This window comes from Corvus brachyrhynchos, unplaced genomic scaffold (assembly GCF_000691975.1).
Source record: "Corvus brachyrhynchos isolate BGI_N302 unplaced genomic scaffold, ASM69197v1 scaffold103, whole genome shotgun sequence".
In the NCBI taxonomy this organism is placed as follows: domain Eukaryota; kingdom Metazoa; phylum Chordata; class Aves; order Passeriformes; family Corvidae; genus Corvus; species Corvus brachyrhynchos.
In genome coordinates this window covers 2667424-2680757 of record NW_008237436.1, presented here as the reverse complement: position 1 = coordinate 2680757, position 13334 = coordinate 2667424, and the positions used below count along the sequence as shown (strand labels likewise).

General features: G+C 35.7%; 1 protein-coding gene across 9 annotated transcripts in view; it reads left to right on the top strand.

Annotated features, from left to right (window-relative positions):
- Positions 1 to 13334, top strand: part of NBEA (neurobeachin) — a 388857-nt gene that overhangs the window by 359783 nt on the left and 15740 nt on the right. For 6 of the 9 annotated variants that reach the window (XM_017731325.1, XM_017731319.1, XM_017731324.1 and 3 more), the window contains 5 exons: positions 4126 to 4215; positions 5718 to 5910; positions 8561 to 8632; positions 11143 to 11298; positions 12213 to 12383. In XM_017731325.1, the coding sequence (XP_017586814.1) occupies positions 4126 to 4215; positions 5718 to 5910; positions 8561 to 8632; positions 11143 to 11298; positions 12213 to 12383 (682 nt within the window). Of the gene's footprint in view, positions 1 to 4125; positions 4216 to 5545; positions 5681 to 5717; positions 5911 to 8560; positions 8633 to 11142; positions 11299 to 12212; positions 12384 to 13334 lie in introns of those variants that run through there. The other 3 variants (XM_017731323.1, XM_017731320.1, XM_017731326.1) reach the window with 2 other exon arrangements.

Below are 13334 nucleotides of genomic sequence, written 5' to 3'. Positions count from 1 at the left end.
TCTCCTCTCCTCTCCTCTCCTCTCCTCTCCTCTCCTCTCTTCGCAACTCTTTTGCTCTGCAGCTCTGTTTCTGTTGTTTCACTTCTTGCTGGTGGAGGCATTGCCTTTGACTACTAAAAGTAATTCTTACACCTAAAGAAACAGAGTGCTTGTATTATTTGGAAGCATACTTGTATTTATTTCAAGCAGAATTAAGAAATAAAACCCAGATACTTCAGTAGACTGCATAATGAGCAAAGCAAATGCATTGAACTCTTCATTCCATGGGAAACTGATGCTAAGGCCTCATCCTCCAGGGTGCAGGGCAGCATCCCAGTGTCCTTGTGAATGTACAGTCTACCTTTAAGCATAAAAATTGGAAACCAATAATTTATTTTCTTTGAGCAAAATACACTGAGGATATTGATCATTGTATTATTCATAAGATTTGATTATTTGATATATTGATTTCTTGACCAAAATGTATGCAAATGTATAATAGATATTTCTTTATATTATTGGTAAATGACTATTATTAAGTCATATGCAGTTTTGTGTGTTGCTTGAGTGCATAAATCAGCTTGTGTGAGATCAACTAATTTTAAACTTGGAATTGCCAGCAAGTTTACAGATTGTTTTTTCTCATTCTGACCTATTATTATCAAATAATATGTTAAGAGCCAATTTATTTTTCTGAATACATGATCATATCCTAACAGATACTCCCTGAAGTGTCTGGAGTACAAATCTCATTTTATGTGTATTAAAAACAGTAGGGAATCTCAAATCAACTCACTAAATAGCTTTTCTGCAACACCTTATTGAGGAAGAGAAAACTAATATAATTGCCATTTTGCTGTTCTGAAAGCTTTAAATCTGGCAGCCACTGAATTCCAAACTTATATTGTTTCTGCTTGAAGGCCATTTGAAGGTGAAATGAGAATAAACTTGATTTTATTAAAATTTGTATTAAATTGACTAGAATGTGTGTCTCAGGGAGTGGTGTAGCACTTTGCACACAATACTCAAGATATGATGGGAGAAAAGGAATTGATTAATTAGAATGAAATGTTTAAGACCATTAAATAAATCTAAAGTCTGATGATTTACAGCTCAAGAAAAACCATGGTGTACACTTACCAGTTTTCAGATTAATTTTAGATACAGCCAGAGTTCTCTTGTAAACAAATCAATGTATTACATTATTATTCACAGATCTGTTTTGTACCTGCTTTTCATTTTGTGTCAAGCTATCTGATCGGAGGCAGCATTAGGAATACCCTTGGGCCAGTCTCTTTATCTCTGTGTGATTATGTTTATCTTCTGTGTTAAGTTTTGACAAGGTTTTTCTGTCCTTTGTGAGTATTGTGAGCTCCAGAGAGCAATACCAGTGGTAGCTGTGCACAGCAGTGGTGTTGTGCAGACTATAGTCTCAGTGCAGTAGCTGAATGTTATGGGTATTTTTTAAATAAACATTGTTCATTTTATTTAATGCTTCTAAGCGGTGTCAGTTTTATAAATGGTATTTTGACTGAAAAGGATAACATTACTATCCATGGGGTGGGGGACAGGCAGTTGTCTTGTAAATGCAAGCCAGCAAAAATATTCAATATTCCCTGAGTATCAAGGTCTTGGTTCTGCATTTGTTCTGCTTACAAAAAGACTTGACATTAACTTAAATGTATTAAAATTATGGGAGCATAGAGAATGTGAGCATTTACGAACACATCTTCAGCTGTAAAATAACAGCTGCTTTTGACCATTATATTTTAAGTGTCCATTCCTCAAAATCTGAAAAATTCATGTTAGTTTGTTATTGTATTCTACTTCTCTTTCTCCTCTTCTATTGTCTCCATAAATCTACTTGAACCAAGAGGGAAAGCCAGCAAAATTTACTTGTGCAGAATTTACAGCCAAACAATCAGAATTTGCCAAGACTGGACAACATGAAAGTAAATGTATAAATTAGAACTGGATGGCACTGAAAAAAATTAATAATTCATTTCTATGCTCCTGCGAGAGAACATAGTATCATTTAAGGGATCACTATAAAGGGTAGGAGAGGAAGAACTGGGTTTTTTTCATTATTGCTGCCAAAAACAATTCACACTCTTATTTCAACGCAGAATTCTTTCAAAAATTAGAATTAAATTAACCTTGATAATTATTTGGAAAAAAAAAAAAAGAAAAAATGGAAATTACTTTCTGAAAATATTATTGACAGATATGTGTGAAAGTATATATCACACTGATATATACTGATATTGTTAATATTAGTATTTTTAATTTTGAAAATGAAATTCCCAAACAAGTATAGTTCCTTTCCCTTCTTCTCACCTGGCAAATCAGTTCTGAAGTACTGAATGTAATAGAAAATACTATCTTTATATGACTTGAAGTGAATTTTGTATTCCTGTATAAAAAATGTCTGCATGAGTGAAGGTATTTACACAGTGTGTAAAGAGATACTGTTTGTATCTGTTTGTTTGTATATACATACAGCAGCTATCTATATGCACAAACTGTACTGTTTGTGCATATAGATAGCTGCTGTATGGACATACACACATGTACACACATATGCCCACAGAAATGTGTTTGTATAAAATTAATCTGTGATTATAAATTTATTCATCATTAAATGATGTTAATAAAACCTGAGATGCTCACCAGTTCCCAAGAAACAGTCTGTGCCTTGGAGGCTGGAGTTCACTCTGAATTACTCAACAAACAAGAAATCACCTGTACCAGGATAATTATGGCATCAGATGTGCTGGGGCTACAATCCATTGAAAGTCCTTCAGCTGCTTGACTGGACTTTGCATTATGTTTCTTTATCAGGAAATGTTTGTTTGTGGTATTCCATTATATACTTGTCAGTCTAGGGCATTAAGAGTGGTGGACATCAGTGACCTGCTAGGAAATCTCTCTCTGACATCTGTTCTTATATCTATGCTGTGAAGTGGAGGAAAGCACAGATTGGCTTGTAGGAATGACAAAATATGTGCATTAAAAGGATTCTTCTGTATCCTGAAGTATTTATCATGCTTCTTATGGTTTTATGTCTGAAAGAAATAACAAAATTTACCAAGATAGTTTTTGGTGGGTTTTCATGTTAATTCTGTGTAGCCAATGAAAAATTCATAAAGCTCACAAGAAAAATATTAAGGGTCAGTAGTTCAGGGTACAGTACATATATGGGTACACAATGCACTGTGCATTTCAAAATCTGACAGTTTCGTTTTCTATGAATGCTTTATTCTTGATTTTACAAGGTCAAATAAATACCTGTCTGAAAAAAAAAGGAATATTCTGTAACAATTGTTATTACAAGTAACAATCTTTCACCAAAGTTTTTGAGAATATCTCTTAGATATATTTTTGTTTGAATGAACTGTTTGATTAGAAGCATTTCAGTATATGTGCTGTATTCTACTACCTATAGAATTAGTCAAGATTTATTCTGAAATTAGACTTGTCTTGAAGAATGCATTTAAATTGCTAAGTTTTCATTTCTAAACCATGAAGCCTGAAAGCCCACGAAAAAGTGCAATAAAATTAAGGATGAAATAAATATTCAATGAATGTATGCAAATTGGAAAGGTTTCTACATTAGTCTTAATGTGCCTGACAATGTGCCTGTTTCTGGCATTTTTTTCACCTACTAATGTTGAAATAGTACTTATTTTGTTTTTATTACATTTCATACATAAATTTTCTTTCTCAGTTTTCTTTTCTTTTCCCCCCTTTAAGATTCCAGAGGCTTATTTTATTAGAGATCCTCATACTTTCCTCCTTACAAAGGACTTTATTAAGGTATATATGTTCTTTTTAGTGCAAAAAAACCAAAGGCTCTCTCAAGACCTGTACTACATGTCCTCACAGGTTAACATTTTCACATATAATGCCAGTTACTGGAGATGAGAATGGTTAGTTGGTTAACTGAAGCATGCTTGAAAGGAGAAGCAAAGCTTGTCTACAAAATACTAACACTTGGATGAGTCTGCAGCCTGGGAGGAGAGCACCGGGTGAATTTTCTGGACTTTTTTCATGGCTGACTTGGGATATGCCTGCATTGTCACACAGTGTGTTGACCTCTCTCCTTGATGCATATTGCTCCTGACAGTCCCTCTCCTTTGCCTGCAGGCCATGGAGGCGCAGATACAGAACTTTGGACAGACGCCATCGCAGTTGCTCATTGAGCCCCATCCACCTCGGAGCTCTGCCATGCACCTGGTGAGACACGACTGCTGGCTGGGAATGCATTCCCTTTGAACCTTAGGATCCCTTGTAGGTCATAAAGTACTCATTAAAGCAACACTTTTAATGCCCCACACTGCCCATGCAGCCATGCTTGCTTTGGGTAGCAACAAATCACAGAGCTCTAGCAGAGCAAGGTGGAGGTGTGACTAGCTGTAGCTTCATACAGTCCTGGATTTTCCTTACTGATACTGTATAAGAAGGCTCCATCTTAATAAATATAAACTTGATAAGTACGTATTTGTATTCTTGTTTCTGCAAGTGGTGGAATGACTGCAGGCTTTACTTAGAGTGAGTAGGTTGTTCTGTTTTAAAGGATGCATTGTTAGGGGCTGATTTATGAACAATGTCTGCTTGACAAAAATGAAGTATTGGAGTTCAAATCACGCTGGAATCCTCCCACCCATTCCCCCAGGAGAATGAAACGTATATTTTGAGTTTCAATTCAAACTCCAAAATTCATTTCCATCACTTTCCTCTTTGTGCTTCTTGTAAAGAATTGTATGAAATAGCCAGGCTGAACAAGACAGATCTCTGTGCCCCTGAGTGCCTTTGATAAAATGCTTAGAGCTAGATATTTCTTTTAAGCTTTGTAAATCAACAGTAATACATGCAGTAGTTTCAATCATTTGATCTATCTACAAGGAAACTGTTCTATCTAGTACACTGGGAAAGTGGAAATTGATGTGGAAGTGGTTGTTGTATTAAGTAATGTGTACAAGTCAAACTTAGATAATATTTATTTTATATTCTTAAGATATGGATAATATATTTTTAATAATTAAAGGCAATAAGCAGAAAGGAATATTTGACCTTTTAGAAATAGTTCATTTTGTTTTAACAGTGGCTGAAAAAAAAATCCTTAAAACCAATACTCAATAACTATCCTTGTCCATGTACAAACAGTTGTGTCATTTGTAGAATCAGGAAACAGGCTTAGGTTATTATAACCTTATTAGGTTACAGACTCCCTAATAAGCATATGCTTTACATAGAATTAAATTGTCTGTATTTGGAAGTGCTGTATTTCATATGAGGAATTCATTAAGAAAAATTAAACATCTGTGAGTTTTTGAGTCACTCTTAAAATTTCTTTTTTCAACTGTTGTAGTTTAGAGAATTAATATTTATTATGTGTTAATTGATTAACTCATTAAGACATGTCTCTATTTTATGAATATTAACTACTGAATAATTTTACATTTTACTGTATGCTAATTAATGCTAATGGTCATTTTGCACCCAGTAATGATAACCCTTACCATACCTATTCTCTACTTATCCTCGTGTAATGTTCCAATAATAGCTTCTGATCTTGCTCTCCTCCATCACTAGAGTAGATGCACAGGTAGTGTTGTTTTCCCTGTATGTGCACATGCTTGCCTGCTCTTTTTTAACCTTGTTTTCCCTCAGACCTCCTCACTAATTGTGTTATCCCTTCTGTTTTCTTCTGCTCTCTTCTCCTTTCTACTCAACAGTGTTTCCTTCCACAGAGCCCCCTCATGTTTAAAGATCAGATGCAGCAGGATGTCATCATGGTGCTGAAGTTCCCATCAAATTCCCCTGTCACACATGTGGCAGCCAACACGCTGCCCCACCTGACCATCCCTGCCGTGGTGACTGTCACTTGCAGCAGGCTGTTTGCAGTCAATCGGTGGCACAACACAGTAGGTAGGTTCTCACATGCACATTTCATTCAAATTTGAAGACCTTAACAATGCAGCTTTAATTTTGAGTGCAACTTAGCTCACTCACCTGCCTGTGCACCAAAATTTATTGTTTCTTCTGGTTTGTGTCAAATAATCACAGCTTCTGTTTTCTCTGGTGCCATTCCTAGAAACACTCTCCTTATCAGCAGCACATCACCATGGCAGCCAATCGATTTGTGGTTACTTCAGGATCAGTCTTTGATATAATGCTTTTCAGGAGACTGCTGTTGCTCTTGACACAGCCAATATTAATATGTCCCAGGTTTCAGGAATACATACTGGCATGCTAGAGAGCATACATCCCTATGTGCTGCTTGAGAGAGATTTCAGGATCTTGTAATAAGCCTTCCCCTGGGTCACTGTTGGATTATCTGGGATCCTAAGCAAGCCTAAGCAGCCGGACACTGGACTGTTCTGAAGAGAAGTTTCCTCATTCCCTCACAAAAGCCCATCCAACAGGCCATCCCAAAATTCCCTTCCAGCCCTTCTGCTCACCTCTCCATATTGCCATTAGGACTGTCCATGTCACCTGGACATGTAGATGCTAAGGCTGTTCCAGGCATCGCTAAATGGGTGGTGGGGCCATGAGGTACATGAGGGAACAAACAGGTTACATTTTCTCAGGTAGTTTCCTGCAGTGATAGCCCTTATGCTGCAATATCTGGAAACATTTATAATACTCCATCAGGGGCAACTACATTACATATAAAAAAAAAAGTTTTTCCCATTTCTTTAAAACAAAAGGGAAAAATCTAGAGGGGAAAAAAATCAAATAAAACATTTTTTTGAAGTATTTTGTGGCAATGTCCTCAATGGAAGATTCCAATGTCAGGAATGATTCAGAGGTGCAGAAACCATCCTGTGTTATTTGAATACACCTTTGACTAACATAGACTGGCTTATTCCTAATTATTTCCCCTCAATTTTTCAGGGATTCAGTCCAAGTACTCTATACCTGTCATCATTCATGTCTCCTCTGTTTGAGGAAGCTTATTTAGTTCTTTCTCATCCAGATTGTCAAGTCAAGAGAAGCCAAAATTCCTACCTGTACTTTACTGTGAAGGAGTTAGTCTCATTAATATTGCAGTATGCTGGAGTTCAAGGGTTTCCTTAAAATCTGTCATTTGAAGTCCTTTAGTTTAGCTGAATTTATGTGGGTCTTTATGATGCCTGTGACAGTAAGGTTTTAGTTTTTCTTTTTCTTTACTCTTGTAAATCACAAGTCATGTTGCAAACATTCAGGATTCAAGGCATGAACCAACCACAAATTAAATTTCTCACCATTTGTAAACCTCTGGTCTAAATTGCAAAAACAAGAATACTTTCTAAATATATTATAATAGGAAGAGAGGAAAATGAAACTGTTTAGAGAATCAAATGTCATTGTAATGATTTTCTTAACTTTTACATCTTGCTTGGCAATGTTGTTTATTTTCCAGGAGGCTAGTCCAGGACAGGGTATCAATCTCCTACTATTGACATAATATTGTTTTAATAAAGCATAACTGTAGTTTAAAGGATAGGTTTATCTACAGAAAGACCAATTGTTGTAGAGTGTATGTAGACCTTTGGAGTTAATAAACAGCAAGAACCATTTACATAGACATAATACAATTGAATGAATCTAAGTTAATACCAGTACAGATCTGTCCCAAACTGTTTGGGTTTTGAAAGAAGAGACAGAAAGAAGGGAAGGAGAAGTTCTCAGATCAGTGTCTGCAAATGGCAGAGCTAGCTGAATATCTTGGGGTGACTTTATGATGTGTATCCCCTATGCCCAGAAATTAACTTTGTGCCTTTCTGTGCCTTTAAACTGAGCCCAAGAGGGGGGAGAGGAAAGAAACCAAGCGAACATTTCAAAACAGTTGTTCAAGGACACAGATGGAGTCCAGCTGTCTATTTCAGTGGTAGAAAATGCACTTTATCCTCCAGAAATCTGTATGTACTATTATAGAGGGTATTCTTGTGCAACATGGCAGTTTGTGACAAAAATCGTGTTTTCAGTAGTGACAATCTGATTTATGTACCAGGGAAGCTGTTCAAAAGAGCCAAAGCAATGTTAGCTGTGCATGAGAGCAGATAACACTAAATTTGTAGGCCCTTATGCACATTTGAACATCTTAAGGACTGCTCAGAATAGAATTAACAGGAATAATTGTGGCACATTTACTGTAGCCTAGAGTTTTACAGCTAAAAATTTTAGATAAATCCATGAAAAGGTCCAAGTTTCTGTCACATACAGGTTTCCATATGTAAGAAACTCATAACAATGTTTAATCTAATTAACTTTATTTTCTGTACTAAGATCTCTGCTCAAATGTAAAAGGAAAAAGGTTGTCTCATACAATTTTAAATGAGTTATTTAATGAATATGTGTGGCTGCAGAAGTTGTGATGAAGTTGGCAAGTCTATATTTATAGCTACTTTTACATTACAAAAGAATTAACAAATACATATTTTGTAGCACAGAGGAAGAAATCTTAATATATTAATAAAACAAAGAGTAAAAAGTTACTTTTAAAAAATATATAATAATTCAGTAATGAACTTTTAAACCTAGAAAAGTTGCGTCAAAAGGTTTCTGTGTGCTTCATTCTTCCTTTGGTGTGTAGGCCTTCGAGGAGCCCCAGGATACTCTTTGGATCAAGCCCATCATCTTCCAATTGAAATGGATCCATTGATTGGTATGTCAAGATGAAAATGTAGCAATATATTTGAAATTGGCATTTTCAGGAATTATTGATTAAGCTATATTTGTATGTTATGCTTCATTTAACACAGAAAATAGGAAAATATTTATTCTTGTCGGTCCTGGAGAACTAAAAGCATTAGCTATTGATGCTGAATTAATTACATGAGTGCTATTTGTTATTAACATCACCAGCAACTGGTATTTAAGAAACAACCAATTAAGTCAGTTACACTGTCAGCCCAAATCTATAATTCTGTTCTCTTATCAGGTCACATTAGTAAAATAAAATGTGAGGGTCCTGTGGAGTTATCATATATTCTTTTTTTATAGCCAGCACTATGTTTATCAGTGCGGATGAAGTTCTGTTTATTTTCATTCACTTCATGATTTGGATTTAGTTGGCAGTACTAATTTAATAATGAAAAGACTGAATTTTAAATTGATAGTATTCTTTAAAATCCAGAATCTTTGAGAAAGTGAATTGTTTGAGAAATATCATCTGCTAAAATTGTTAGATTGCAGGGCTTCCTAACGATCATAAATTCTCATTAATTGCACTTATTTGATTTGTAGGGGTATTTTTTCAGTAATTTGAAACAGAAATTGAGGACAGGGTAGGTTGTTAGAGACAAATTTGTAGCATTGTTGAGAAAAAAAATACGTTTTTAAACATAGCCAGATATAAAGTTCCTTTTTTGCCTGTGTCAATATTCATGTTCAAAATATTTACATAGAAGTACCACAGGAGAGTTATCTTTCTCATTCTGTGTGCTTCATTTGATCTCATATAATGACAGTGGTTTTCTCTTTAGTTTTTTTTCACAAGCTAAGGCACAACTATTGCGCCCACCTGTTCTGGAAATTTGAGTAATTTGTTATTCATTATCTTTCAGCTGGTGGACATAGAGGGTCTGGTAATTTAAATATGTGTTCTTAGAATGCATGTAAGCATGATATTAACTTCCACAAGCAATTTTAAGATAGGATGGAGTGGGGGTTTTTTTGGCTGAATCTCTTATTTCATGCAGTTGTGAGCAATTTAACTAGAATAGCAAAAAATAGGGAAAAAATCAGATTATTGTCTGCATTAAGTTGTGTTCTTATGTTAGGAGAAACATATTTCTCAGAGTGATTTTTATTTCACCTATCTTCATTTAACTGAAGTTAGTTGTCAAGATTCCCCCAATAACTACTGTAGAAAGACAAACTCTCCTCTGGATTTGTCTAGCACTTAGACAGCTATTACAGTGTGAGATGACTTGTCATGTGAAAAAATGTCTTCCTCTCCAGTGAGACTGGATGGAGTGTATAAAATTAACTTAGATTATATACCGAACTTTTAGAAGGTTAATATTGAGATTCAATACACCTTTATTGTGTTGCCATATCTTGTCTGTTGTTTCACAGGGAGTACAGAGCACATTAGCTGGGGACTCCCAGTCCTTCTTAACATCCTTCTTAACAGCTCCATTTGGCAGCTGGGGTGGTGGCTGAATGAATGAACCATTCCTTTTCTCTCTGTCTAGGGGAGTTTCTAGGTGTCACTGTCTCTTAAAATTACCATCCATGGCCTAGCTCCCTGCTTGAGGAGTGGGTGATAAGACTTACTTTTACTGTACTGGAAAATCACAATAGGTTTGAACAGATTCATGGAATCATAAAATATGCTGAGTTGGGAGGGATCCATGAGGATCATCAAGTCCAACTCCTGGTCCTGTGCAGGACCTCCCCAAGAGTAACACCATGTACCAGAGAGCAGTGTCTAAATGCTTCTTGAACTCTGTCAGGTTTGGTGCTGTGACCACTTCCCTGGGGAGCCTGTTCCAGTGCCCAACCACGCTCTGGGTAAAGAACCTTTTCCTGATATCCAACCCAAACATCCCCTAACTCAGCTTCATGTCTTTTCCTTGAGTCCTGTCACTGGTCATTTATAAGAGATCAGTACCTGCCCCTCCACTTCCCCTCGCGAGGATGTTGAAGACCACAATGAGGTCTCCCCCTCATTCGTTGGTTGAATCCTTATGTCTTTAATGTGGTTAAGTATCTGGAGGTATGAGGTTGTCAAGGCCACACAATACAAGCTATTGGCTGTAGAAGAGATACCAACCAGCAAGAATTGGCTCTCTTGACTCTTGTTAATATTGATTTCATATTTTAAATGGACTTTTGCCTTTTTCCCCTAGTTCAGATTGGTTTGGGGAATACTTCTGCAGAGCACTAAAATTATTACCATGTATTATGCAGTGCATCAGGCAGCATATAAGAAATTGTCATCTCTTGTAAAATCTTTTCTCTTATTCAAAGGGAAACTGGAAACCTCACAATAATTTTGTATTTCTGACACACATATAGACAGCTCTAAATGTTCATATTCAAAATGCTTACTCAACAACAAATTCACAGTTCATTGAAAGTTAAATGTATTCATTTTCTCCTGTAAATGGATGACAGGAAGGTGTTGGAATGGCTTACATGTAAAATGTGTTTTGCATTTCGTTACAGCCAATAACTCTGGTGTGAACAAACGGCAGATCACAGACCTTGTGGATCAGAGCATCCAGATCAACGCGCATTGCTTTGTGGTCACGGCAGATAATCGCTACATTCTTATCTGTGGTTTCTGGGACAAGAGCTTTCGAGTTTATTCTACAGAAACAGGTGACCTCAAATACAGCTCTCTGGTTCTTCCTGGGTCACAAAGTGTACAAAGACTATCGTCTTAATAGTACCATATCTAATGCTTGTGCTTACCCATCCATGAATGATAAAGGGCAGTTTATAAAATCCTTCATTATTGTTTCAGCATGATAACTTTAAGATGTTTTTTTGAATGGGAGACAAAGGATGCAAAATGAAATGGAATGCAGTTTTATTAATGGTAACTTTTGAAAACCATAGTTAATTTCAGAAAATTTATAATATCGAAAGGATCAACCAAAATTCTTGTTACAATATTTTCATGGATGTCTTATTTCTAGCTCTATTTATTTCATGTAGTAAGGAATTAGGCGGATTATCCTGCTACAGGAACCAATATTCTGTTGCTTTGTCTGGTTACTTAGCTTAATATCACTCAATATATTGCTAAAAACTAATTGCAATAATAGAAAGGAGGAGGTGATAATCACAGTAAACCTTAGTTTGACATTAACATAAAACAAATACACATTTTTAATATAATAATGCAGCACAATTATGGAAAAGTTCATGTGCTGTCTTATTCATATCACTCATGAAATTCATAAATAGTGTTCTAATGCCATTGCTTAAATACTGATGGAGCCGTAACTCCACTTAATATTCAGTGACTGCAGCACTGACTTGATTTTCAGAGATAAGGGTTAGACTATGGATTGACACAGAGCATAGCCTTCAATGGGAACGAAAAAAAAGTGGAAAAAAAGTTTTATCTTTGTGATTTTTTAATCTTGTTATAGCATTTAGTGATCTTTAATTACGGGACATGAGACAAAAGTTACATTTGAACTGAATATTAATTATATAGTTAATGATTTCTAAATGCTGCAAGTACCTTAGAAAACTGAATTTGTATGACTTTGCATTCCCACCAGGAAAATTAACTCAGATTGTATTTGGCCACTGGGATGTCGTGACTTGCCTTGCCAGGTCGGAGTCCTACATTGGGGGTGATTGCTACATCGTGTCTGGGTCACGCGACGCTACGTTGCTGCTTTGGTATTGGAGTGGCCGACATCATATTATAGGTGACAATCCAAACAGCAGTGAGTATCCTTTAAATAACATCTTTCTGAGAGGTCTTCTGTCACACCTATTCATTTTAACATTCCTTCTGTCAGATTCAGAAGTTATTACCAAATATATCGGTAACTTTGCTTGGTATAAGAAGAGCACCACATGCTAAGCAATGCATTGATTACTACCCAAAAAATGTTTAAACAATCTGTGCATGTTAAGAAATAATAAGATGGGAGTATAGTTCTTAAGTTTATAATTGCCTTTATCACTTATAGCATCATGTCATCATAAACTAGAACAAGATGGTTGTGGCCTTTAAGTGACAGGACATATATCACTATATTTTGACTTCCTTTCCCTGGAAATATTTTTTGGCATTTTAACTTACTCCTTTTGTGCTACAGCATGCTATATCAGCTGCTTGCCTTTTCAAAAAAGGAATGTCTCACATGCCATGGAATTAAATGAGACTCTCTTGAGAAAGGTCTTTCTATAGTTTGGGGAAGAAATATGACTGAATAAAAATAGAAAAAGATAAAATGTCAAGAAGAGTTTACATTCATTTTCATGGGACTAACTATCAGTGCTTTGCAAAGTGAGGGGAACACAATAATATTAATTTATATAAAAGGGTACTTAGAGTGCCGTACTAATTTAAAGATCCCATCACCCAAGCCAGAGATATGGCTGCAGCTAAAGAGAAACTTTTATCCATATACTAGAGCTGTTTTGTACAGCACTAAATCCATTTCACTTAAAGAAGTTTCTGAATTCTAACGATAATTTTCAACAGAAGGATTTTGTCTTTGGATAAAAATGGAAGAATCTGTCACTATCAGTTTTGATATCTGATTCAAATACTGACTGGAGGCAGTACTGTCAGTTACAGATATTTACGTGAAAGTATTTCTTCAACTGAATGCCTGGTAGAAAACTGTTTTATTTATTTCAAAGTAAATATTTTGTTAATTTTTCAG